Below are 22,594 nucleotides of genomic sequence, written 5' to 3'. Positions count from 1 at the left end.
AGCATGTGGAGGTGCACAGGAGACATTGGCGTCTTTGTCTGGGAAGAGCATTTTCTTGTCTTGCGCAAGCCACTTGGTCCACAGAACGCACAAAGGGGCGTTCTTTGTCCAGATACAAGTAGAGCTGTCACTGCGCAACAAGTGGGTAGACACGAATTGTACTTGTTTATATTCTTAGGCGCGTTCCCTCAATCCTCAGGTGACCTTTCCTGAACTCATCACGGAACCCTGAACCATACTATCATACCCTAACGAAAGACTTGAGGCTCTTCCTTCATCAACCGCATCGCGACTACCTCTAACCACCCTCATTAAAGTATCACCTCGGTCCTACATTGACGTGCGGGGTATCAGCGTCACCTGCGCTCATCGCCATGTTCCTTCCAACACCAATACACAGAACACTGCTTCTCCTCACAACACTACTCACGTTGACCATGAAAGCACACGCCTCCCTCCCAATCCGCATCCTAACCCACAACATCCGCTATGCGACCGACTCACCATTCAAAGGCGAGAAGCCCTGGGCAGACAGGAAAGACCTCGTCATCAACGAGCTCAAATACAACACTCTCTACAACCCAGAAGCATTCATCTGCTTGCAAGAAGTGCTGCACGAGCAATTACTCGACATCCTCTCCGGCCTCAACAACACCAAGTCCACGGCAGCGTCATCATCAGGACAAGACGAATGGGCATACATGGGCGTCGGCCGCGACGACGGCAAACAGAAAGGCGAATACAGTCCCATCCTCTACCGTCCCTCGATCTGGAGCGTCGAGAAGTGGAAGACCGTCTGGCTCTCCCCCGCGCCCGAGAGACCCGGGAAAGGATGGGATGCTGGAAGCGTGCGGATCGTCACCGTCGGCACATTCGTGCACGAGAGCAGTAAGAAGAGGGTTGTGGGGCTGTGTACGCATTTCGACAACGCCGGTGAGGTGTCGAGACGCGAGAGTGCGAAGATGATTGAGGGTATTGTGGACAACGCTATATCCCCATCAATCTCAAACGGACAAGAGAGAGTACCGGTGTGGTTGGCTGGCGATCTGAACAGCGAACCTGATGGCGAGGCGTATCAGATTCTCAATGGGAAGGGTTCGCTGTTGCAGGATTCGAGGGCGCTGGCGCAATGGAGATATGGGAATGAGCGGACTTGTACAGGGTTTCAGGAGGATGAGCTGAGTGTTATTGATTATGTGTTCGTTGGGAAGAAGGGGTGGGGCGTTAGGGGTTTTGGTGTTTTGAGTAATCGGTTTGATGATGGGGTGTATAGTAGTGATCACAGGGCGGTGGTTGTGGATGTTGTTGTGGATGTTTGAGGTTTGGGGAGAGGCGGCTTATTGCAGGGTTTATGAGCTGTCGAGATGTTTAGGTTTGATTAGCAGTAGATTTCTACTTTTAGGCACGGAGTCTTTGCTGTTGTTCTGGTTGTACACTCGAATCTGATTCGTGTTGCTTTCACGATACTGGATATATCGTCCAACCGATCATTTACACTTGCCTCTATCTTTTGAGAGCCTCCTGGTTAAGTACAACGTACGAACATTCTAGACTCCCATATGTCACTATTGGACCGAAATCGTGGCATGATCTGTTCAGCGTACATCAAAAGATGACTTACAGGTAGCTCAGATCCTTAGATGGTATTTGGTAGTAGGAGGAAAGGGTCTGTTTGTTTGTGGTAGACAGTTGGAGGTCCTGAAAACGTATACAAGCTGTAAGGGATGTTGTGACAGCTTCCTGGATGCAACAAGAGACAGAGCCCACAATGATCTCACCATGTCGACGTCACACGCTCCAATGCCGGATTCGGTGCTGCTTCTCCATCTTTATGCTCGAAATGCAGTGTCAGGCACCATCGTCATTGGTGTTTAAGCGAGGGAAGACCCCTCAGTGGGGCACTCAAAACAACAGCTACCGCTCACCACACCTCTTTCTGGCATTCACCTCGATCCCCAGTTTACTCGGCAATCATTCATCATGGCTGAGGCACAGGTAGTCGGTATGCTCTAGACCCTTAATCAGAACTGGCGCAAGCATTTCAATAGGCGCATTGGCACACATACAGCTTGCTGTCTAGCTCTGCTGAAGAAGTACAACGCTAATCGACAACCTTAGACTACACGCTCGCGAACCCGGATACCTTAACCAAGTACAAGGTCGCCGCCGACATCTCCCAGAAGGTCCTCAAGGAAGTCTCCGGTGCGTAACGATGCCTCAAGCCCACGCGCCGACCTCCGCGACGATCGTGTGACTCGAAGACTCGAATATTGACTTTTGCAGGATGGATCTCTGAGGGCGCCAGCATCGTCGAGCTCTGCGAGCGCGGCGACAAGCTCCTCGATGAGGAGATCGGCAAGGTCTACAGGGGAAAGAAGATTGCCAAGGGCATTGGCCACTGCACCACCATCTCTCCCAGCTCCTACGTCACACCCTACACTCCCCTCAAGTCCGATGCTGAGGAGTCTGGCGCCACACTGAAGGCCGGCGAGATCGTCAAGATCCAGCTCGGTGCTCAGATCGATGGCTTCGCTGCCATTGTTTGCGACAACGTCGTCGTTGGCGCATCCGGCGAAATCACTGGCGAGGCGGCGGACCTTTTGTTGGGTACATACTACGCAAACGAGCTTCTCCTGAGGTTGATGGTTCCTCCCGGTCTTGTCGCGCATGGCGATGAGGAGGAGCAGAAGAAGAACGCTGCCCGCAAGCCATACACACAGAGCCAGATGACCCAGATGCTCGAGAAGGTCGCCAAGGCCTACGGCCTCAACGTTGTCGAGAGCACCACCATCTGGCAATTCGAGCACAACGAGATCGAGTCCAAGAAGAAGATCATCCTCTCCCCCGGCGAGGGTGTCCGTGGTGAAGGTCTTCCTGAGGTTGGCGAGGTCTGGGGTGTTGAGGTTGGTCTTTCGCTCGGAAGCGGAAAGGTCAAGAACAACGGCCAGAGAACCACTCTTCACCGCCGCACAGCCAATACTTTCGGTCTCAAGCGCCCTACCTCAAGACAGCTTCTGTCTGAGGTCGTTAAGAGGTTCGGCACTTTCCCCTTCTCTCTGCGCCAGATCGAGGACGAGAAGGTCGCCAAGGTCGGTGTTGTAGAGTGCGTGCGTGGAGGCGTCCTCCGCCAGTACGAGGTTGTTGTCGACAAGGACAGCAAGCCCGTTGCTAGGCTGTTCTCCACCATCGCTGTCACCAAGAACGGTATCCAGCGTCTGGCTCAGCCCCCTGCTCTTGACCTTGAGAAGGTCAAGTCTGACAAGAAGATCGAGGATGAGGAGATCCTCAAGATCCTTGAGCAGCCCATTGGCAAGGCCTCTACCAAGAAGAACAAGAAGAAGAAGAAGAAGCCCGCCAAGAAGGCTGCTGCCGGCGAGGCCGCTGCTGAGGAGGAGGAGAGCGATGACGAGTAAGCTTAGCATCTACAAACGATTGCAAACGTTTCACGTAGCATCGATCGCAGTCCCTAGATCTTCGGTTGCACGAAGATATGACAGGGGTAGTTTTTGGTCGATTTGGCCTGCCCAGGCTCTGTTGAGAAAGGGCCTGAATCACGAATAGGCATTGGCTACAACAGCCTGCAAAAGAATGAAAAGTCAACCAAAAAATTCCCTGCCATATTTCGTTTTTTCGTCGTCAGTCTTTGTTCGGTTTCTTTCTATGACCAGCCCATTGCGCAGCCATCAAAGCAAACAATTGACCTCTCAATCAGTCAAGCCGTGGAAAGACACTCCGTTCGATGTCCCTGAATTTGCGCTACAGCTGCCATAATAACTATACCTGGCATTCAGCCCTTTACCTCCTCAGTCAGTCTACCTTTGCTCTCTACGCACTGCGTGCGCACTACTCGGAGGTTGAACCGAAGCTTAGCAATTCGCTAATAGCGGAGAGCTGCCATCTAACTCATCTACTAACTAATATTCTTCTGGTTTTCTTCAATGTCTTGGAGAGTATGTCCTCGTGTTGGTGCCTTCTATTAGCGCACTTACCTTGCTGCCCTCCTTTCCAGCAGTGCGCGTGTACTCCCTTCGTACAAATCTATAGAGGACGACAAGGAGACGCAAAACTTCTCTTTTACTCCTGAGCCCCTGAAGATCAGGTATCATGGTATGGCTGTCACAAAATCGTTCAGTCACTTAGGAGGGGCGTGATCCGCTGTTCACTGCGCAGCTTGGACCTTGAGAACCGAAACCGCAAAAGGGTTCATCGCCGGAACCCGCAAACCCAAAGCCGTAGATAAGTGGGAATTGGAACCCGCCTGGAGGAGCGCGCTTGCACGATGGTGATGCCTACGTAACCTAGATGCGAATGGATGATGTTAAGCTCCTGGTCCGCGGTGAACCGTCAAGCTTTACCAGAAACTTGCAGCCGTATCCGAAATTTCCGGATTATTCTTCAAGTTCAAACAGAACAACACAGAGTATCAGAGTAGGCTGGAAACTCCGACCGGTGAAAGTGAATGTCAGGGCTACGGAACGGGCGGAGTACATATAGCAAGCAAGCTCCCCTCTCCCATGATAACGACCTCCCTGGCCTCACAAAACCGACTTCCCCCAATTTCTGGTATTTTCAGTCCAACAAATTCTTTTCCTCTCACACTTTCACTGGTTTCTTTATTATCGATCGACGGTCATCGTGGTTGCCAGGGTTGACATCTGAAGGGGCACGTCCTCCAAGATCGCTGACCTAAGTTCTCCCTCGAATTTGTGAACCTTCGACAGAACTCACTCACCTGCAACCCCAACCACCCACCCACAACACGCCGGGCACGGGCTCCGGGGCGCTATCTGCGCGTAAAATATCCGAATAGTACGCGTGGACAGTAAGGATCGTACCCATATCCGCGAATTGCGCGCTCACGCTTCAACAGTTCTCTGAGTCTCGCCATGCCGGCCCTGCGCAAAAGCGACCGTGGTCCCAGGTCCAGCACCACCCCGTACACCTCACCCACCGGCACGCCCAGCGATTCAGCAAAAGAGAAGAACCAACGATCAATCATGGAGTGGACAGAACCTTCGGTCCAAAATCCAACGCCGTCGTTCGAAGAGCACGGCTTTGCTCGTCATGGCGTCCTGGAGCAAATGGCTCCCCTGGGACAGCCTCCTTCAGCGAGAGTAAAGCAGCGCACGCGCGCGATGGGCGGTGACGCAGCTGCGCGAAAGTCTCTGGCGGGCAAGGGCAATTTCCTAGGGGAAGAGGTTGGGTCAACGCCTGAGGTCACTCCAGCTCCTGAACTCGAGCCGGACGACTCAGAGAGGCAAGAGGAGGATGAGCTGCCACTGGAGCTTCCGCCACAAGAGGAGGACGAAGATGACGACTATGTACCCAACAAGACAAAGAAGAAGGCGCCGGCGTCGAAAACACCTGTCAGGGGCAAACAATCTGCGCAAGGGCAGACACCTGGTGAGGCGAAAACACCGGTCAAGGCTGGTACGCCTAGAGTCACATCAGCCCCTACAAGCCCAGCAGTGCAAGCTGTAGAACAACCGCGAGACAGTGAAATCACACAGCGCGCACAGATTGCTTTGCTGGCGGCGGCAGAGTCAGCTCAAGCCAACCACAAGCCCCGGCTCGGTGAAGCGTTTAAGCAACTGAAGGCATTGAGCAAGAGCGACCCTGGCCTCGCATACGTGATCAACGCAATCTGCAAACAAAACCAGACCCCAGAGCAGTGGAGCACTTTCCGAGAGAATATCAAGGCACTGAAGAAATCAGTGAAATACGAGGCTAAGAAGAAACGGAAGCAGCAGCGCAACGGTGATTTTGCCGCCGCGAAATCCGAAACTCCAAAGATCAGCCAGCAGCCTTCTCCTAGACCTAGTAGCGAGGTGGCCCCTGACGACTCGGTCTCCTTTGTTCACGATAACGAAGCTGCGATGGAAAACGCATACCCAGCCGCGGATGCGACAGCTGGGGCGCTGCCTTCACCTCATCCGCTTAGCACAGCCCCCACTCTCCCAGCGATCGAGCCTTCGATCGAAACTGCACCACGAATGCCTTCAAAATCACCTCGCAAGAAGCACGTCTCGAACAGCTATCTGGCACCTGGGAGTGAGATGGATGTTGATGGCGGGGCATCCTCGGTGGCCCAAACTCCGGCAGGGAACACGCCTGATGCAGGTGATGGAAGCGATTCTGAGCTATCAGAAGTTAACGAAGAGATTGTGCAGAAGGGTCCGCCCACACCTGCACAGCCGAAAGAGAAGTCATCGACTCCATTGTCTGCAGCGGCTGTGAAGAAGGGCAAAAACACTGCTGTTGCTCGCGCTGGGAAGAAGCACGCAAACAAGGGCAAGTTGTTTGGCAAGCATGTACACAAGAATCAACCAGCAAGTACCGAACAGCTCGAAGACCTCGAGAAAATCTATCAACTGCGGAAAGAGATGGCAGACGCTCAGCCCTTGCGCCAGTTCGACCTCCCGTTCCCTCAGTCTGATGTCCGCTTCGATGACGAGATCTTGGAGACTGAGTCTTTGACCGAATCCATGATTGCGGTTGGGCCACCAGTGGATTCTGATCAGCCGCGGCGTGCTGGACGGATGCCACACGGTGCAAAGCGTTTGCGCGAGGATATGTCACGGTTTTCCTCACCTCAGCTGGAGTCAGCGGCTATTTCACGACCCACAACACCTGCAGTTCAGCCAGCAATCAAGAGGATCAAGCTCAACAACGGCCAGGCTGCCAGAACAAAGCGATCGTAGGTTTTCTTCTTCTTGTGTTCCTTTATCGTCCTTGCCGTGTTTGAGCGCAGGACTGGGCACTACCAGTGTCCGTTTCAGCACAGGAATCTCGGCGAGTGAGCAAACTTTACGTGTTTGCACGTGTTTGCCTTGCACCCTTGAAAAACTATCATCAAATCATCAGGAAGCTAATATGTAACACGCACAGACCCGTTAAGAATCGGGATGGTGGACCTATTGCTGGTGTAGCATTTAACGGTGGTGGCGGTTCGAGACAGCTGGGGCCTGATGACAACGATCCAGTAAGTGCCACTCATTTTCCCGAAGCATCCAACCACACCATTCCTCCTTCACCAACACAACCATCAACAACATTTGACCCATTTTCATCTCTCAACTTCAAATGGGGGTCAACACAAAAATTGCGCAGCCTCCGTTACCTCTTTCTCCTCCACTTTCGGTTTTGTCTTCACCTCTAACAGAACGCCAGAACTCGCCGGCGTCAGAAAGTGATGACCTCTGCTCTGCCTGCAGAGGTGCAGGCGAGTTTGTGTGCTGCGAAGGCTGCCCACGCGTTTTCCACCTTCTTTGCTGCGATCCACCACGCGTGCAAGTACCAGAAGGGTCATTTTACTGTTATGAGTGCACCGCCAGGTTGAGCCAACCTGGGGAGCCCGCTGCCGAGTCTCACCCAAGTCTTGGGCCGCTGTTCGAGGTTCTTGAGAAGACAAATCCGCGCGCATTTGCCTTGCCACAGGAAATTCAAAATCACTTCGAGGACGTGTCTGCACGGGGCGATGGATCATACTTTGAGGAGATCAAGAAGTTCCCACTGTAAGTACGACGCGTTCTGACGCGTGACCTGGTGCTAACATGTTGCAGTGCAAAGAGCAGCGGCTACGGCTACCAGAGGCCTGACTACACCAAAGTACTCGATGGTGACAAGCCCATCTTGTGCGTGCAGTGCGGTGTGTCGAGTGGCAGCAAGCGCCAGATGCTGAAGTGCGATTTTTGTAACGCGTATTGGCACCTGGACTGTGTCGATCCACCCCTCGCTAACCCCCCACACATCAGCCTTGAAGCATCACAACGCGATGCTTGGAGGTGCCCGCGTCACATTGAGCACGACCTTCGCAGTGGGTTGCTGTTGCAAAATGATCTCAATGGGGCGTATGACGATGTCGAGATGGGTGATGCCACCTTTAGCCGAGTCCCACGTAAGATCCGAAGGCGCAAGAACCCTGAGATCGTTGAACCGGCTTTCTCTCGTGGCATGCGCAACAACGGCTTGATCGACATCATCAATGATCCTGATGATGATACTGATGGCGAAGGCAACTACACTGGCTTCGAAGTCAAGGACCTCAACTCGAAGGTCTACCGCGTGCCTGAGAGAGGATTGATCACTGACTTCCTCAGCAAGATCAAGAGGTACGTACAATTACCCCCTATACAACTACATTCGGTTAACGAAATGGACAGCCGCAGGATCACGCGGGATCACGAGGCGCAAAACATCGCACACTTTGCTGTCCAGCGCAAGGCATCGATGCAAAACTTCGTGACTCATTCATTCCAACAACAGCAGGCAGCCCTTAACCTGGCACGTCTCGCAAAGAAAGAGCAGGACATCGGCTTGGGCGAAGGCACCATCGATAGCCTTGTCCTCACCCTCACTGTGAGTATTCTCTGTGCCCCACCTACATTGTCTCGATCATCGGCGCTAATCATGTGAAACAGGCCGAAGCTCCTCAGGAGGTCATCACAGCCATGACCAACTCTGCTCCTCCTCCCGTTGCTGCTGATGAGCGCGCACAGCTGTTAAAGCTGCAAGAGCTCATTCAGCGTCGCCTCAACGCTTCCTGAACGTCACTCAACCGTTTGTAAAGCTAAGGTTTACCCTAGTAGTGGCGTCGTAAGCTAGACTGGGTCTCGACCACCAACACGTTTCCTCGCATCTAAACACGAACGGTTCCCGACCTGCCGACTCGAGCCGACTCCTGGCTATCGAATATCGATTATTGACAGCTTGGGGCGCTCGCGCCGAGTGCATACTTCCTGTTCGGCTGAGCGGCTCAGCTCCCATCAACTTCCGCGACCATCCAGGACACATGTCTTGATCTCTGCCTACCCTTCCTACCACCTTCAACCCTCCAAACCTCTCACCAGACCATGGTCTGTCCCCTGGAACATCTGGGCAGATTACGCAAACCGCCCACAACATGACTGTATCACCTACCACAGCTCCTCAGGAGCTCTCCGCTGTACCAATCTGCATAGCGAGGAGTTTGGGCCGGCACTGGCCGGCACATTGTGTTTTTTTTTTGCTGCTTTTGAGCTCTCGGCGCAGAGCTTCCCGTCTGACGCCAGGTCGCTGTCGGCGCCTGTCGTGTGTATCTTCTGCTTGCATATATGCAGAGGCTTGGGAGGAATGGCATGATATCTTGTAGATTTAGCTAGGACAGCACTTGGACCTGACAAGGAGAATCGATCATTTGAGCTTCACATCCATTCAGTACCTTGAAAAGCCTGCTTGAACATGCAATTCTCGACTTATACACATGAGTGAAGCGGATCAGCAAGGCCCTTTCTGCGCAACGAGGCTGACGAGACACGACACACAGCACGCTATCTTCGACACGCTGTCGACACATGACGCAGCCCAATGGCGATCGCACCAGGCTTCAAGTAGGTAGGCAAACTGTGTCACCGGACGAAGGCACCACACACAGCACACAGGTCATCATACTCTGGTTGGACGTAACTGATTGATTGTTGTACCTGGTGCGACGGCACGCCATAAGACGCCGTGCATGATCAAAGTCTGTGGCCGCTTTTGAGTCGCGCTTGAACTGTTGTTGCACAAACAGAGAAGCACTACCAAGACTTTACCCAGGCCGAAGAAGATGCTAGGAAGGACTTGGGTGAGAGAAGGCAGAAGCTCAAGGCTTGCAGCGCCCGAAGTAGCGTGGGTACAGGCAGCAATCCCGAACGGTGTGCTGCTTGCACAACCACGCCAGGAAGCGCTCGAGACCCAGGCCGTAGCCGCCGTGGGGGGAGGATCCGTACCTGTTAGCCATGTTAGTCAACTATTCCCTGCAGTACGAGTGGTCGTGAGTGGCGATGGGAACTTACTTGCGCTGGTCAGTGTACCAGTAGTACGTCGACGCATCAATTCCCTCTCTCGCGAACGCAGCCATCAGCTCGTCATTGTCGTCCATCCTCATACTGCCTCCGACGATCTCGCCGACACCGGGCATCAGGCAGTCCACAGACTCTGTTACTCTCGGATCCTCGCTGTCCTTCAGCATGTAGAATGCCTTGATGTGAGCAGGGAAATGTGTCAGGAAGATGGGACGGTTGATGATGTCTGTCATGCGGCGCTCAGCGGCCTCGGCGATATCGTCACCGAACTTGTGCGGCTCGCCGTCCTCGTTGGGGATCTCGTGCTTGACGAGCCAGTCGATGGCGTCCTGGTACTTCATGCGCATGAACGGGCGTTCAGGCATCTTGAACTCCGGGTTGAGGTCCATGATGTGCTGCTTGATGACCGGGTCGGACATGGTGACTTCGAGGACACGGCACATGACCTCTTCCAGGTGGGTAAGCAGGTCGTCGAAGTTGATGTAGTCGAGCTCGGCTTCGATATGGGTGTACTCTGCGAGATGGCGGCGGGTGAGGGACTTTTCAGCGCGGAAGGACTTCTCGATACAGTAGACGTCGCCCATGGAGGGAAGGCAGGTCTCGAGGTAGAGTTGAGATGACTGTGTCAGGTAGGCCTTCTCATTGTAGTAGTTGAACTCGAACAGCGTCGAGCCACCCTCGACTTGGGTTTGTACGAGCGCTGGGGGCGAGACCTTGCGCAGACGGAGCTCCTTGTAGACCTTGTTGAAAGCGTATTCGACGGCGTCACGGACAATCATGACCTTGGAGGCTGTCTCGCCACGGAGTGTGAGGTGGCGGAGGTCGAGCAGTGTCGCGTGCTCGGTGTCCTTCGAGACGCGGTTGGTGATGGCGTCGTCACCACCAGCTGCCTTCCAGATCGACGGGATCTTGTAGAAGTCGGCGTGGAGCTCGCGGTTGTTGGGAGCGTGCGCACCCTCGGGAACCTGTCTCAGCTCACCAAGGATCTCCATGGAGGTCTCACGGGTCAAGGTGAGGGCGTCGTAGGTCTCGGCCAGCTTGCCGGTGAGGACGACCTGCATGTAACCGTATCCATCTCTTAATGTGATGAACAGAACCTTGCTTTGCTTGCGCTCACGGTGCACACGACCGAACACCCTGACGCGTGTGCCCTTGACGTCCTTGCCGTCGCCCAGTGTGATCTTGCTGGAGTCTGTGTCGTCGAGCTTGATCTTGATAGGCGCAGGCAGGCTCTTGTCCTCCTCAAGGACGACCTTCTTGGCGCCCTCGAGCACCTCGTTGCGGGCTGCCTGCTCTTTCGCGCGCAGTGCCAGCTGCTCACCCTCCTTCTCGGCCTTCTTCTTTAGTGTCTTTGCGTAGTTGACCGCCTTCTTCAGGGCCGACTTCGCCGCATCCTTCCATTCCATGCGCGACGAGGGGTCAGCGCCCTCAGCCAGCTCGCCGGTCACGCTCTTTCTTGTCTTGAAGTTGGCGGCCTCGCCCTTCTGGTAGATGGCATATCCAAGAGTCTTGTAGGGCAGCCTCTCGTCACCTGTCTGCTCGGGGATGTCTTGACCGACATCTTCGTCAATGTAATAGGTAGCGTCCGCCATGGTGGCAGCAATTGGGTATGTGGAGTGTGTTAGTGTGTCAATCGCATTGTTGTCCTCGAAATTATAATGTGGTCGGAGTCATGCGGGGCGCTGCCCCTCATTGGCCGATCCTGGTGCGACTCATGTTCGACTGGAGTTTCTGATAAGAGATAACCCGACAGTGTTCCGACATCGTTCTGTAATAAGGGTGAGCATACTTCGTTGGTCCCAGAAGAGAATTGTCTGTGATAGAGTCTGTCTTGGTCAAGAGCTTACTCACCCCAGCAGCTGACAAAATCAATCTTCGTTGTAGAGGTCTGTGTATGACTGCTTCATGCGCGGAATTATGCGCGCTGACAAACAGGGTCGCAATTGCGCCATGGTACCGTGTTCAACGACCATAATATCTGATAGAGGCTCAAGCCAATTGCTTGAGCATCATCCGTGAAGTGACTCAATTCACAGACATGGCAGACCCAACTCTCTACACGTATCCCTCGCCTCTCGAAGGCTACCAGAATCTCGAGCCCCTGCCTAAGTACGATTGCCGACAAAGGACGTACGAATAGACCTCGAGTACTAACAGCCGCCAGTGAGAAAGCTGCAGACGGCAAGTCCTATGTCAATCCACCAGCAGAGAAGAGGAGCGAAGCATACACGTCTTTCCCATCACCCATCACGAATGGCTCACGGGGTGGTTTCGAGTATGTCGACTACAGCTGCCGGGTTGAAGAAGGCAAGCAGCACTGACCTTGAGTCAGTATACACGTCTACTTCCTGCAGACAGAGCCAGAAGAGCTGAAATTCGCGACTGAGCTCTGGGAGCGTATACGGCGAGAATGTACGTTACTTCACCCTTTAGCATTTCTAATCCCGTAGAGGGAAAGCTAACGCGTGGTATCAGTTCCTGAACTCCGCATTTACAGAATCTGGGATCGACCACTTGGTCCGCATCCCATTGGTATGTTCGAAGTCAACCTCTTCACCCCGGAGCAATTTGGAGCCTTCATTCCGTGGTTGGTCATCAACAGAGGGCCACTGTCGGCGCTCATCCATCCAAATACCGATGAAGAAGAGAGGGATCATACGCAGAGGGCTACCTGGATGGGACAGCCGTTACCCTTGAACCTGAGGTTGTTCAAGAACCGAGAGAAGAAGTAAGTAAGTGAATAGATGAATGCAAAGCTTGCTGTGCGTCTTGATAATGTGTCATTGTGGGTATATGGCTGTACCGAAATGCATCTCCATGACTGCATCGAGGAAACATGCGGTTGTGTCGTCCCTCTGAGCAGTCGACTGGTCGTGTGACCACTCTGAATGCCCCTCCCCATGCCTTCTGAAGCTCTGCCGCTGATCGGTGGCTGCATGTTTGGCACTGTGCACTGTACCGAGCCGTCGAACATGCCCCCTCATCCTCGTTTCCGTCATGTAGACACGGCTCCTTAGCTTGTTTTCTCTATCCCTGCCTTGATGCATCTACACAGCAACCTTCTTCCTCTTCTTGTCCTTCTTGCCCTTCTTCCTATCCCTCTTCTTCAAGGAAGACATGCCCGCCTTGCATGCCTCTGCGTATCTTATGTAGAAGGTGTCAATGTCACCTGGCTCTACGATAGTGCTCAGGACAATCTTTGCAACATCCTGCCTCTCGGTCCCAGCCTTCTTGTCGCTCGCGTTGTTCGATGCGCGGATCAAGACTGGTAGGGGGTTCTCAGGATGTGTGTCCCATAATGGGTCATCGGCGACTTTTGTGGGCGTAGCTGGTGTCGAAGCCGAGTCGAATATCAGACGCTTCTGTGTGAGGTAGACGCTGCCGTGGCCTTTTTTGCGATTGTGCTCGAAGAGGTTGCCGAGTTGAGTGAAGAACTGGCGAACGTTAGCATTCTGAAATGGTCACAACCTCAACATAGTTTACCTCGTCGTTGCTGAGGTGTTCCCGCCCCATTGTGTATGTGTGTGATGCTATGACCTCCGCGCCATGGGTGGAGGTAAGTGGGATAAGGCCGCGGGGAAGACTACCGATCACTAGCGTCAGCAACCGCGGCTTGGGCGTACTCTCCAACTTTTTTTTGGCAGCAATCCTCGAAACTTTGACAATATGCGCCAACAGTACGGAGGGCCAAAACTGCCGGCAGACTTGCGAAACCAGTTTGGAGGTATATAAGACATGGTCTACAAGTCTTCCTCGGTACTAACGTGAATAGATCCTGCGAATCGAGGCAAGAGCAGCGGCGGGCGCAATGGACAGGTGAATCGCAAAGACCGGCGCAAAGCCGAACGAGAACAAAAAAAGACGCAACGAACACAGCCGAGGAGAGCACCACCACTGCCGGCGACACATGTGCAGAATGGTAAACGGAAGGCGCCGGTGCAACAGCAAGAGGACGAGTCCGAAGTGGATTGGGAGGAAAGCGAGGACGAGCCAGCACCGGTGAAGAAGGAAGCAGCACCGAAGAGTATACTCAAGAAGAAGCCCCAACCTGAGGAAGATGACTCACCCGCGCCTGCCAAAGTTTCACGTGCCGTACAAGAACGACTCGATCAGGATGACAAGGAAATCCGCGCGCTGGAGAAGAAGTTGGGAAAGAGGAAGAAGTCAGCAGGAGGTGGAGATGATGGGTTAGATGACCTGTTCGGCGATCTTGGAGACTTTAGCGATGAGGGTGCGCTCGAGAACCCTGCATCGAAGAGGAAGCGTACGAAAGATGACGACTGGCTCGCAAGCAAGAGGAGGAAGGCTTTGGGAACAGCCGCTCCACCAGCGCCAGAGCCGGACGACGAGGACGATGAGGACGATGAACTTGAGAACCCGTTTTCCGAGGATGACGACCTGGATTCTGAGGATATGGACGACGATGACGAGGATCTTGAAGATGGTGACCTGGATGATGATATGGACGAGGAGGGTGACATCGAGAACCCTTTCTCTGAGGACGAGATATCAGGGGATGAAGAGGACGAAGAACCAGCACCTCGAATACGAGAGAACCCATACGTTGCGCCGGTAGCTGCGAATGCTGCACCTACCACAAAATACATACCCCCAGCGTTACGAGGACCGCCTTCGTCTGATGCGGAAGCATTGTCGCGTCTGAAGCGCCAAATTCAAGGTCTTATCAATCGACTGTCGGAAGCCAACATCCTTACGATCCTGAAGGACATCGAGACAATTTACGCAACCAACCCCCGTGGTTATGTCAACACTACGTTGATCGATCTCTTGATCGACATGCTTTCCGATCCATCGGTGCTCCTCGAGTCATTCATCATCTTGCACGCTGGTTTCATCGCAGCGGTCTACAAGGTCATTGGACCCGACTTTGGTGCTCAGATCGTGGAGCGCATAGTTTCTGAGTTCGACAGGAATTACCAGCCAAACAAGGACGGCGCCGGGAAGCACACCACGAATCTTATGTCAGTGGTTTCTGAGCTCTATACCTTCCAGGTCATCGGCAGCAACATCGTCTTCGACTACATTCGATTCTTCCTCAACGAGCTCTCCGAGATCAACACGGAGCTGCTGCTGCGGATTGTTCGAGCAGCAGGTCCGCAGTTGCGACAGGACGATCCAACTGCGCTTAAAGACATTGTTGTTTTGCTGCAGAAGTCCGTAGCGAACGTTGGCCAACAAAATTTGCCTGTCCGAACAAAGTTCATGATCGAGACCATCAATGATCTCAAGAACAACAAGATGAAGACAGGCATCGCCGGAGCTTCGATTACCAGAGAACGCACAACACAGATGAAGAAGCAGCTGGGCACCTTGAACTCGAGGAATCTCAAAGCCACTGAGCCACTGCGGGTTGGCTTGAAGGACATCAAGGACACAGACAAGGTGGGCAAGTGGTGGCTAGTTGGCGCCAGTTGGCGAAACCAAGCTCAAAACGATGCACCCGTAGAAGAGGAGAGAGAGCAACACAGACAGCGAGTTGAGGAAGACGAGGAAGACGAAGACGGCGAAGTCGACCTAGCCCAGCTTGCCCGTGAGCAACGTATGAACACTGATGTGCGGCGAGCCATCTACGTCTCAATCATGTCTGCGACCGATTTCAAGGATGCGCAGATACGACTCAACAAGCTGAACCTCAAGAAAGCGCAAGAAGTCGAGATACCGAAGGTCATTATCCACTGTGCAGGTGCCGAGAAGACCTACAATCCATACTACACGATCCTTGCACGGAAGGTTTGCTCAGACCACAAGACGCGGAAAGGCTTCCAGTTTGCACTCTGGGACATCTTCAAGAGTCTTGGAGAGAACCAGGAAGGAGGCGCAGACTCGGATGACGAGGGCGACGACAGTAAGGACGTGTCACTACGGAAGCTTGTCAACCAGGGTAAGCTCTATGGTACACTGATCGCGAAACGCGTGCTGTCCGTCACCTGCCTCAAGAACCTCAACTTCCCGTACCTGCAACCGAAGACCAAGACGTTCGTCGAGATCATGCTAGTCACGGCGATCCTCGAAACACAGAAGGGCGCGAAGGGAGAGCGAAACGAGACGGCTTTGTTGCAAACATTCGTAGAAGTAGACCAGGCGCCTGAGATGGTTGCAGGATTACAATTCTTCCTCAAGAAGGTTGTGAGCAAGACGGACATCGTGGAGAAGTCGGAGAAGGAGACGGTCAAGTGGGCATGTAAAGCTGTTATCGGCGTGTTGAACAGGATTCTGGCCACGACGACTTTAGAAGAAGATTAGATACCATGTTGAATACTCATCATCAAGTTCAACCCGCGTCTTCCGTAAGGTCTTGGTGATGCTTCTGCTCGTTGCAGCGAGGTCGAGGGCTGACCAATAACAGCGCCACACCGAGACTACCCGCAAGGTTTCCCGGCCGAGCTCTGGTCTCCGCAAAAAGAGAGGCTTCGCCCAAGCTCAACAACAACCTCCAGTCCCACCACCCATCCATTGACGCCCGTCATCGCAGCTGTGCCACCGCAGCTCCTTTTGGTTTCTAGTTCCGTCCGCCTATTTTACAATGTTCCGGTCTCTGGCTCCCCGCGCCGTGCAGAGGGCGACACGGCCCGTCTCCAACAGCACATTCTGCGCATCCAACATCTACTTCCAGAACAGGTTACGACGAGGCTACGCTTCGGAAGCTGGTACGCCGAGCTCCGTGGAGATGAAGGGGGACGAGTGGAAGCATGCGCTGACTGCTAGACAGAGGAGAAGGACCTGGTCATCATCGGCGGTGGTGTTGCGGGATATGTCGCAGCTATCAAGGCTGGACAGGCCGGCCTGAAGGTGCGGAGGACAACTGCAAGCAACAACACGAACACCAGCTAACATGGACACAGGTCGCTTGTATCGAGAAGCGCGGCTCCCTCGGTGGAACTTGCTTGAATGTTGGCTGCATCCCCTCCAAGTCCCTCCTGAACAACTCGCACCTCTACCACCAGATTCTCCACGACACCAAGGGCCGCGGTATCGAGGTCGGCGATGTCAAGCTCAACCTCCCCGCCATGATGAAGGCGAAGGATACCTCGGTCGCTGGTCTGACCAAGGGCATCGAGTTCCTCTTCAAGAAGAACAACGTCGAGTACATCAAGGGTACCGGCGCATTCCAGGACGAGCACACCGTCGCTGTCAACCTCGTTGAGGGCGGCGAGACCACTGTCCGCGCTAAGAATGTCCTCATTGCCACCGGTTCTGAGGCCACGCCCTTCCCCGGTCTGACCATCGATGAGCAGAGGGTCATCACCTCCACTGGTGCTATTGCGCTCCAGGAGGTTCCTAAGAAGATGGTCGTCATTGGTGGCGGTATCATTGGTCTCGAGATGGTAAGCAATCTAAACACACACACAATCCAGAACTCTGCTAATAATAGCATAGGCCTCCGTCTGGTCGCGTCTCGGCTCTGAGGTCACCGTCGTCGAGTTCCTCGGTCAGATTGGTGGCCCTGGTATGGACCAGGAGATCGCCAAGACCGCTCAGAAACTGCTCAAGAAGCAGGGCCTGAACTTCAAGCTCAACACCAAGGTCACCGCCGGTGAGGTTTCCGAGCAGGGCATCAAGGTCAACGTTGAGGCTGCCAAGGGTGGCAAGGCCGAGAGCGTAAGTCGCAAAGGTTCAACATGTGTGGAAGCAAAGGCTAATCATTCGTAGCTTGACGCTGACGTCGTTCTCGTCGCCATCGGTCGCCGTCCCTACACTGCCGGCCTTGGTCTCGACAACATTGGTCTCGAGACTGACGACCGTGGCCGCCTGATTATCGACCAGGAGTACCGTACCAAGATCCAGCACATCCGCGCCATTGGTGACGTTACCTTCGGTCCTATGCTTGCCCACAAGGCTGAGGAGGAGGCCGTCGCTGCCATCGAGTACATCACCAAGGGCCACGGCCACGTCAACTACGGCGCCATTCCCTCCGTCATGTACACCCACCCCGAAGTCGCCTGGGTCGGCCAGAACGAGCAGGAGCTCAAGGAGGCCGGCGTCAAGTACAACGTCGGAAGCTTCCCCTTCTCCGCCAACTCGCGTGCGAAGACCAACCTCGACACCGACGGCATGGTCAAGTTCCTCTCGGACGCTCAGACCGACAGGATATTGGGTATTCACATCATCGGCCCCAACGCTGGTGAGATGATTGCCGAGGGTACTCTTGCCCTCGAGTACGGTGCTAGCTCAGAGGACGTTGCACGAACATGTCACGCTCACCCTACGCTTGCTGAGGCGTTCAAGGAGGCTGCCATGGCCACCTACGACAAGGCTGTTCACTACTAGATTCCCGATTTTCTTAGTATGGGGTTCTCTTTCAGCATCAGCGGCATGAATTATCGAGCTCTCGAGCGGGGAGTTGTGAATAGTATCCTGTAATATATCTGATGCAATGCTTGTTCAAAAGAATGCAGGGTCGTTGACAAGTTGACATGTGCATGCTCGGTAGAGTGTTCGCGAGTGGTAGGGCTGCAAGACCCCTGCTAGCTTTTGCGCGTGCGCGACGCGTTCCGCGATCTTCAATTCGGCCCTCCATATCGTCATTGACCCAACATCTTGAATACCACACATTCCCACAATGAGCATAACACAGCTTTCACAGCGCTGCAACGATCTCCGCAACGATCTCAAAGCCTGGGAGAAGCAGTTTGCCGCACAACATAATGGCAAGAAAGCTGGACGGGAGGATATCAAGGCTGATGCAGTAATATGTATGCACGCGACATAGTCAACTTACCAGGCCTATTGCTGACTACGAGCAGCACAGAAATACAAAGAGTACAACAAGCTACGAACTCAATCACCTACCAGAGCACTCCCTCAAACGCCTTCGAAACAAACAACGAGCCGCAAGCAGACCCTCAATGTCGAACGAACGCCAAAGGCAGCGCCGAAAGCCCCAGTCCTCACACCGCTGAAGCGCAAGAGGGAAGAAGAGTTGGCCGCGGAGGGAGCGGACGCAGCATCTGAGTACCTTTCGCCTCAAGGGCCGGCGTTCATTGGGCCTACCCCGCAACGGGACGGCATAGTGCTGGGACTCTTCGACAACCTCACAGCAGAGACACCAAGCAAGCGCCGTATAATATTCGGCGAGATCGAGCCCAATGTCTTTCAGACACCTACCAAGAAGGACACAGAAGCTGCGAGCGAAGCATCGTCAGCATCGAGGATAAGAGGGGAACGGACACCACTGTCGGTCACCAAGAGGAATCTCTTCAACCAGTTTGTTACACCCAAGAAGAGGAAGCTTGATGAGGAGGGCACACCGATTTCTGCGCTGAAAGGCCTGGCTACCCCGGCGTTTCTGAGGAGAGACAACGCGTTGGACCGGATCGAGGAGGCGGATGAGACGACGCCGCGGCCGGCGCCATGGAAGAAGAGGGGTATGGTGAGAAGTCTCAGTGCAATGATACAGAGTATGAGGAAAGATGAGGACGATAGGCTGGACGAAGAGGCGGACATTATGCGCGAGCTGGAGATGGAAGAAGAGGGTATGTCAGCACCAGCTAGACCGAGAGTGTCTCATGTTCAGGTGGAGGATAGTCAGGTAGTGATGCCGCTGGGTCCCGACCGTGGACTGGAATCTGAAGACGAGGAAGAGGAAGGAGAAGATGTGGGTCGTGATGGCAAACCAAGAAAGGTGTGGAAGAAGAAGGGGCTGAAGAGGCAAACAAGACGCACGAATAGTGAGTTCACTTTGCCCATGCTGTGAATCACGCATTCTAACAATCTCCAGTGCGACCGAATGCCGTCAAGCCCAAAGCCGCCCCAGAATTCCAATACAAGGACGAAGACTCAGACACCGGGCCAATTTCTATACCAGAGACCCAAGGCCAAGCAGATGCAGAGCCTGCACTGTCGGAAGACGAGGATGATTCCGACTATGCGAGCGATGTCTCTCACTCAGCGAAGAAGCGCAAAGCGCCAGCGAAGAAAGTGGCTAAGCCCGCTGAGAAGAAAGAGGGTGTGGTCGAGAAAGTTAAGAGGAAAATCTCAGCTACCGCACATGCGAACTATCAAAGACTCAAGATCAAGGGCAAAGGTGGAAATGGTGGGAAACCGCGAGGAAGATTTGGTAGGAGATAGTAAGATCTTGATTGCTGAAAAGTTGTGAATAGCTCCAAGCTTTGGATAGACAAGTCAGCCTTATCGGCCCCAGAATGCCCCAGTGGCTGCCGGCTCGCGATGCTGTTCGTTGCCTGAACTGTTCTCCTAGTGAGACAGTGTGACCATGCAGGTCATCCGCACCAATGGTGGAGGAAGCAATGTAGATTTGTCTCGACCAAGTCCAAAAGGCTGTTCCATTTCCGCTCTTTCTGAACCAAGTCCCTTACACCACAGCAGTCATGGCTTATATTCGAAATCGCGTGTTTGAAGGTTACAGCATGTCGTACGCCCATGTGGAGGTATTCAGTACATCACCGGGTCTTGGCGCTGCCCTAGCTTCGCCGCCGCCTAAGCTTCCACCGCCCGCCGCAACAAACACCACGACAATTCCAAGCTCACCACACGCCACATCGCCTATCTACGCAACCGAAACCTCTTCACCTCCACTCACCAGACAACCACAAACAAGACCCGTCACCATGGCCGAGAAAGAACTACACTCCGCGCTCCAGCACCTCCATCAGACGCTCCAGTTGCGCAACTACCAACAGGCTACAACGCTCCTCTCCAAAGCCAAGATGGCACTCCTGCAGCTCAACGCCCTCATCCCACAAGAGAAGACACCGAAGAAGCAACTCCAAGCCGCCCGCGAAACACTCGAGCTCGGCGCTATCATCTCCATCCGCCTCAAAGACACCGTCTCCTTCACACGCTACTTCCAGCAGCTGCAGCCCTTCTACGCCCTGCCCGCATCATCCCTACCAAAAGACGGAAGCCAGGCCAGCAAGGTCACAGGTCTGTACCTGCTGTTGCTGCTGAGTGAGGGCGACTACGCAGGGTTCCACACACTGCTCGAGACACTGGAGGTGGCGGCGGCGCAGGAGGGGAAGGGCCTTGAGGACGACCAGTTCATTCAGTATCCGATAAGGTTGGAGCAGGCGCTTATGGAGGGGAGCTACGATAGGGTGTGGGGTGAAACGAAGAGCGAGAGGGTGCCGAGTGAGGAGTTTGGGATGTTCTCAGAGGTAAGTCGCGCCACTCACGTATTGCTACATCATAACAATATCTTGCAACCACATTGTGCAGGAAGATTCATGCTAACACCAACGATCAGATCCTCATCGGCACAATCCGCAAGGAGATCGCCTCCTGCAGCGAGCGCGCATACCCCTCGATCCCCATCTCTGACGCCAAATCTCTGCTATTCCTCGATTCAGAAGGCAGCGTTGTCAACTTCGCGCGCGAGTCTGGCTGGGTTATCAATGACGGCAGGATATACTTCCCTCAGCAGGAGGACGACTACCAGAGCAAGGACATTCTGGTCACGAGCGATCAGGTCATCGAGAATACGCTGGGGTACGCTCGGGAGCTGGAGATGATTGTTTAAGCGGGCACGAGGAGTTGGTTGATGAGGAGAGGAGAAAAAGGAGGACGAAAGCATGTGCATGTCACTGTACACTACATCAGGTTTTGTGGGCGTAGCTCGCAACCTGGCTGGCATAGACGAATCACGATGTGAGGTATCAATGAACACAGACGTAATGACCAACATCCTGGCTGAACTTCCACAGACATGCCATCGCCTTCTTTCGTTCTCGCTCACCGGACGCTGACTGAACTATCTGGCGACAGCACAGCACACCCATCATCAATGTCGGATTCCCTGCGTAGAGCAAAGGACTCCAGCCAAGACATAGGATTGCTTCATCTTCATTAGTCGGGTTATAAAGCAGCCGAGTTTCTTTGTCGACATGGGTCGAACTCCATCATCTTTCAGCACAGATCTTGTTCGGACGGACATGTTCATTGTGCTCACATTCTTGGAAACGCGACAACTGATGGATATACAGGAGGTGAAAAGTAGCGTTGCTGAGAGAGCAGTTGCTTTTATAGCTTCGAGAGTGTCTTCTATCTCGCCAACGTCATGCAGACACAAACCGCTGTTTTTGAGCACGCAACAATCATGTACTGAAGTTGCTTCACTTTGGATCTGGCAGCAGGCATAGATTATGTTGCTGAGAATGTAAGCAGCAGGTTTTTCGAAGAACCGTAGGGTGATCTTGATGACGTTTGAGTTGTGTACGCACTGCTTCTAGAGCTTTGAACATGCAAGTCATGCGCAGGCCTTTTTCTCGAAAGGGCAACAGTTGAGTTGCCTATGGCTTCGACGATGCCATTCCTAGAGCAGAAGATCTCTGCAATTCAGCCGCGGACATTTCTCAAGCTCGGTCTCGCTTTTGGTTTGGACATGTTCTACTGACCGAATCTTTTCGGTGTGGAGAGACAGCAAAATTTCCTCTGGTCATCGGGAATGCGGGTTGTAGTTGGCTTTTTATGTACTTGGCCGCAGGCTCAAGCATGTTTCAGGTTCCACCAGAATCATCAAGCTAGTGCATGTTGACTTTGGCACGTAAAGATCTTGACACCTTGCTCGGTGGTCTTTTAGTGGGCAGCAGACATTAGACAGCTGAACAAATGTTTCGATCAACGTGTACTTGAAGTGTGTATACGATGCGTCTGTAGTCCTCCCGGTTGGTCGAGTCTCATAAACGTGGGTTTCAACATAGGGGATGTTGAGCTTGAGAACATACACGATTCGAACTCCTTTCCTTGAAGAAATTTGAAGTGAGCCAGCGTCATAAGAGAGGAGATATAACGAA

The 22,594-nt window shown here is 53.6% G+C and overlaps 6 protein-coding genes across 6 annotated transcripts; 4 read left to right on the top strand and 2 right to left on the bottom strand.

Annotated features, from left to right (window-relative positions):
• Positions 1–374: 374 nt before the first annotated feature.
• Positions 375–8,546, top strand: BU25DRAFT_428541 (uncharacterized protein; the record flags this gene model as incomplete). Its single annotated transcript, XM_033708512.1, has 10 exons — positions 375–1,155; positions 2,119–2,202; positions 2,284–3,409; positions 4,722–4,793; positions 4,871–6,697; positions 6,889–6,982; positions 7,171–7,514; positions 7,563–8,111; positions 8,163–8,358; positions 8,421–8,546. 10 exons carry the CDS (start codon positions 375–377, stop codon positions 8,544–8,546), a joined length of 5,199 nt encoding a protein of 1,732 aa, XP_033565840.1.
• An 894-nt stretch (positions 8,547–9,440) lies between these two features.
• On the bottom strand, positions 9,441–11,671 carry BU25DRAFT_488219 (cytoplasmic asparaginyl-tRNA synthetase-like protein). Its single transcript, XM_033711334.1, has 2 exons — positions 9,816–11,671; positions 9,441–9,749 (listed from the first exon to the last, which is right to left on the bottom strand). Exons 1-2 carry the CDS (start codon positions 11,414–11,416, stop codon positions 9,623–9,625), a joined length of 1,728 nt encoding a protein of 575 aa, XP_033565839.1. The 5' UTR covers positions 11,417–11,671; the 3' UTR covers positions 9,441–9,622.
• Positions 11,667–12,591, top strand: BU25DRAFT_407290 (uncharacterized protein). The gene is made up of 4 exons (XM_033705494.1): positions 11,667–11,933; positions 11,989–12,099; positions 12,157–12,236; positions 12,300–12,591. The coding sequence occupies exons 1-4, from the start codon at positions 11,863–11,865 to the stop codon at positions 12,554–12,556; spliced, it is 519 nt and encodes a 172-aa protein (XP_033565838.1). The 5' UTR covers positions 11,667–11,862; the 3' UTR covers positions 12,557–12,591.
• Positions 12,589–13,368, bottom strand: BU25DRAFT_385131 (signal recognition particle, SRP9/SRP14 subunit). Its single transcript, XM_033704355.1, has 2 exons — positions 13,308–13,368; positions 12,589–13,258 (listed from the first exon to the last, which is right to left on the bottom strand). The coding sequence occupies exons 1-2, from the start codon at positions 13,335–13,337 to the stop codon at positions 12,872–12,874; spliced, it is 417 nt and encodes a 138-aa protein (XP_033565837.1). The 5' UTR covers positions 13,338–13,368; the 3' UTR covers positions 12,589–12,871.
• Positions 13,369–13,490: 122 nt separating this feature from the next.
• BU25DRAFT_428538 (dihydrolipoyl dehydrogenase) lies at positions 13,491–18,113 on the top strand (the record flags this gene model as incomplete). The annotated part of the gene is made up of 7 exons (XM_033708511.1): positions 13,491–13,548; positions 13,597–16,043; positions 16,318–16,492; positions 16,555–16,634; positions 16,688–17,170; positions 17,223–17,444; positions 17,496–18,113. 7 exons carry the CDS (start codon positions 13,491–13,493, stop codon positions 18,111–18,113), a joined length of 4,083 nt encoding a protein of 1,360 aa, XP_033565836.1.
• Positions 18,114–18,405: 292 nt separating this feature from the next.
• On the top strand, positions 18,406–21,321 carry BU25DRAFT_455079 (uncharacterized protein; the record flags this gene model as incomplete). Its single annotated transcript, XM_033709923.1, has 5 exons — positions 18,406–18,538; positions 18,590–19,513; positions 19,564–19,902; positions 20,172–20,959; positions 21,049–21,321. 5 exons carry the CDS (start codon positions 18,406–18,408, stop codon positions 21,319–21,321), a joined length of 2,457 nt encoding a protein of 818 aa, XP_033565835.1.
• Positions 21,322–22,594: the final 1,273 nt, after the last annotated feature.

Source organism: Macroventuria anomochaeta (genome assembly GCF_010093625.1).
Source record: "Macroventuria anomochaeta strain CBS 525.71 unplaced genomic scaffold BU25scaffold_4, whole genome shotgun sequence".
NCBI classification, from domain to species: domain Eukaryota; kingdom Fungi; phylum Ascomycota; class Dothideomycetes; order Pleosporales; family Didymellaceae; genus Macroventuria; species Macroventuria anomochaeta.
Note: the sequence above shows the minus strand (reverse complement) of the source record. Positions and strands in the feature narration are given on the sequence as shown.